The 2,854-nt window shown below is 39.1% G+C and overlaps 1 protein-coding gene across 1 annotated transcript in view; it reads left to right on the top strand.

The window, feature by feature from the left end:
* The window catches only part of LOC106884449 (tektin-3), an 11,464-nt gene extending 8,889 nt beyond the window's left edge, over positions 1–2,575 (top strand). Inside the window, exons 6-8 of the mRNA XM_014935837.2 lie at positions 3–129; positions 930–1,084; positions 1,683–2,575. Coding sequence (XP_014791323.2) covers positions 3–129; positions 930–1,084; positions 1,683–1,917 — 517 coding nt within the window. The 3' untranslated portion in view covers positions 1,918–2,575. The remainder of the gene's footprint in view (positions 1–2; positions 130–929; positions 1,085–1,682) is intronic.
* The last annotated feature ends 279 nt before the right edge of the window (positions 2,576–2,854 follow it).

Here is a 2,854-nt window from a genome sequence, read left to right on the forward strand (position 1 = left end):
ATCGATGCATGTCTGCGACAATGTGCCAACGCCATGTGGTGCCAATTTAACACCGTCAACAACTCTTTCAACTCTCGTATTCGCGAAACCACAGACACACGTAACAAAATGCAAGCTCATCTTCAAAAGGTAAGTTGATCACTTTACATTAAAGAAAATTTTAAGGCGGCTTGCTTAACGGTATTTCGTCTATCGGTCTCTTTTGCCGAACCGCTAAGTTATGGGGACGTAAACACGCCAGCATCGGTTGTCAAATCTTGGAAAATAATTGATTTGTAAGATTATTAATCTCCGTGGAAGCGCGTGGATTAGTGGTTAGGGTGATAGACTCATGATCGTAAGATTGTGGTTTCGATTCCTGGACTGGGTAATACATTGTTCATGAGTAAAACACTTCATTTGACAGTGCTGCAGCACACTCAGCTGGTGAAAATGAGTCGACCCATGGTGAAAGGAAATACTCGTTAGCTTCGCCTCACTTACGCTAGTCTCGAGACCTTGAACTCATAGGGCAGGGCATCCAGTTTCCATACGTCAAATGATGTGTTTTTCTCAAGAATACAACACACCACGTGGCCTGAGAATCGAGACCACGATCTTGCGATTATGAGAGCGATACCTTTACCACTAGGCTGCACGCTTTTACCAAATACTTAACGATCAATTATAGCCAAGAGAAATGTGACAACTGAAATTTTAATCAATTAAAATTAAGAACAGAATGTGGAAGATATGGTGGAAAGTGAGTCTGAACTTGGTCAACGTTGTGTCAATTCCGGACGTTTTGGTTTTATTGGGTCTCCTCAGTGACGCATTATTTGACGGTATAATAAAGAGTAAGATGACTTGAGATATATCGAGATTTTCCTACATAAACTAATAACCAAGTAGCTTTAAATATTATTATTATTATTATTATTATTATTCAGATATTACAGGAGATTTTCGATACGGAGAAGTCTATTGATTTACTTCGTAAGGCAATTCAGAAAAAAGAAGGACCAATGAAAGTGGCACAAACCCGACTTGAAGAAAGGAACTATCGAGTTAATGTTGAACTTTGTAATGATCCAGCTATGAAAGTGTAAGTTAGTTACATGTGTTGGGGCGCCAGGTATGGTCGTGTGGTTAAGAGGCTCCTTTGCAATCATGTGGCTTTGGGATCAGTCCCATTGCGCGGCACCTCGGGCAAACGTTTTCGGCTATAGCCCAGGGCTGACCAATGCCCCGTGAATTAAGTGTGGAAGCCCGTCGTATGACTGTTTGTCCCGTTTACCGTTGCTTGACCACTGTCGTTGATTTGTCTGTCCTGTAATCTTCCTTTTGTGTATATATAATTTATATTAAACTCTCCTTTTTTGTTTTTCCTTGGTGTCGTAACAGATTGAGGGTTTTTTTAGGTGGGTTGTTCGTCCTCCAGAGAATAGTCGGTTGATGGGGCTGCTATCTTGGCGACGAGCCGTGGGTCACCGTTAGTCTAGAACCTCCCCGGCAGACCGGCCCGCCTAGGGTGGCCTACCAGGAGCAAAGCTCGAGACGGTAACACTATTTTGGATCTCAGGAACACGCAAGCCCTCTCGTCAAGACTTGACCCAAGATGACGCCCCTGGGACCCCCAGCTCCATCAAGCTAGAACATGACCTATCCTATCTATCTTACCTTTTTTTTTTTTTTTTTTCCAGTCTTCAACGAGAAGTGACAGAAATACGAGAATCGGTTAAAGTTTTACACGACAAGCTACGAAATGCAGAAGCCGCTTTAGCTCGCCTGGTGAAGACAAGGAGTACACTTGAAAATGACATCAATGTGAAAGAAAATAGCTTACAAATTGACAGTAAGTTCTGTATGGGCATGCGCAAAAGCTTTCCAATGGAGCCAAACATAGGACCAATATTTCAAATGCCACTAGATATTTAAATGTTCCTATGCACGAGATATGTCTAAAATTTCGAAAACTGTTTTCATGTTTTACAGCAACTTTTTTTTTTCAATGAAATGCAGAATTTAAAAAAAAATTGCTACGTCAAGTTTCAAAAACAGGTCTTTTTTTTTTTAATTATGTATTGAATATTTTAAAACAATTATCTTATTTTTATCTCAGAAACTTGGACATTTATTTAACCCTTTAGCATTTAAATCAGCCATAACAGACCAAAATATTTTACCTACTTTATGATAAAAAAAAAAACTAACTAGATCCAACCTCTCGCTCCTATCCTACAATGTCATTCTAAAAATAAGCTATCACCTCATTAAATGTCAAGGCTAGAAGATAATGCAGGATTAATTCAAACTGAAGCGAATAAATAAGAATTATATTTGACAGAGTAATGTGAATGCTAAAGGGTTAAAACTTAGATTTTTGTTGTCTTTTTTTTTTACAAGTTTATATTTAATATTTGCACAAATTTGTTTCAGGGAAAAAAAAAAGAATTTGTAACATTGATTTGATCCAAATAAATGTTAATTTCTTCATGTAACACCAAAAAACAATTTCGCCATCGTATAACTACTGTTTCATACATGGCCTCAAAAAATTGACATGTTACTCATAATAAACATTCAAACACTCAAAGTATAACATCTTTAATCCCTTCTGAACTCATGTCTCAAGCGTTTTCATAACTTTGTCCTGAACGTCCTTGCTTGTTTTGGGGACTTTTAGACCTCGTTTCATCATCATCATCATCATCATTTAACGTCAATTGTCCATGCTGGAATGCGCTGGGCGGTTTGACGAAGGCTGCACCCAACTCCACTCTGATTTGGCACGGTTTCTACGACCGGATGCCCATCCCAACACAAATCACTCCGAGAGTGCAATGGGTGCCTTTTACGTGCCAACTACGTGACA

This window comes from Octopus bimaculoides, chromosome 7, assembly GCF_001194135.2.
Source record: "Octopus bimaculoides isolate UCB-OBI-ISO-001 chromosome 7, ASM119413v2, whole genome shotgun sequence".
In the NCBI taxonomy this organism is placed as follows: domain Eukaryota; kingdom Metazoa; phylum Mollusca; class Cephalopoda; order Octopoda; family Octopodidae; genus Octopus; species Octopus bimaculoides.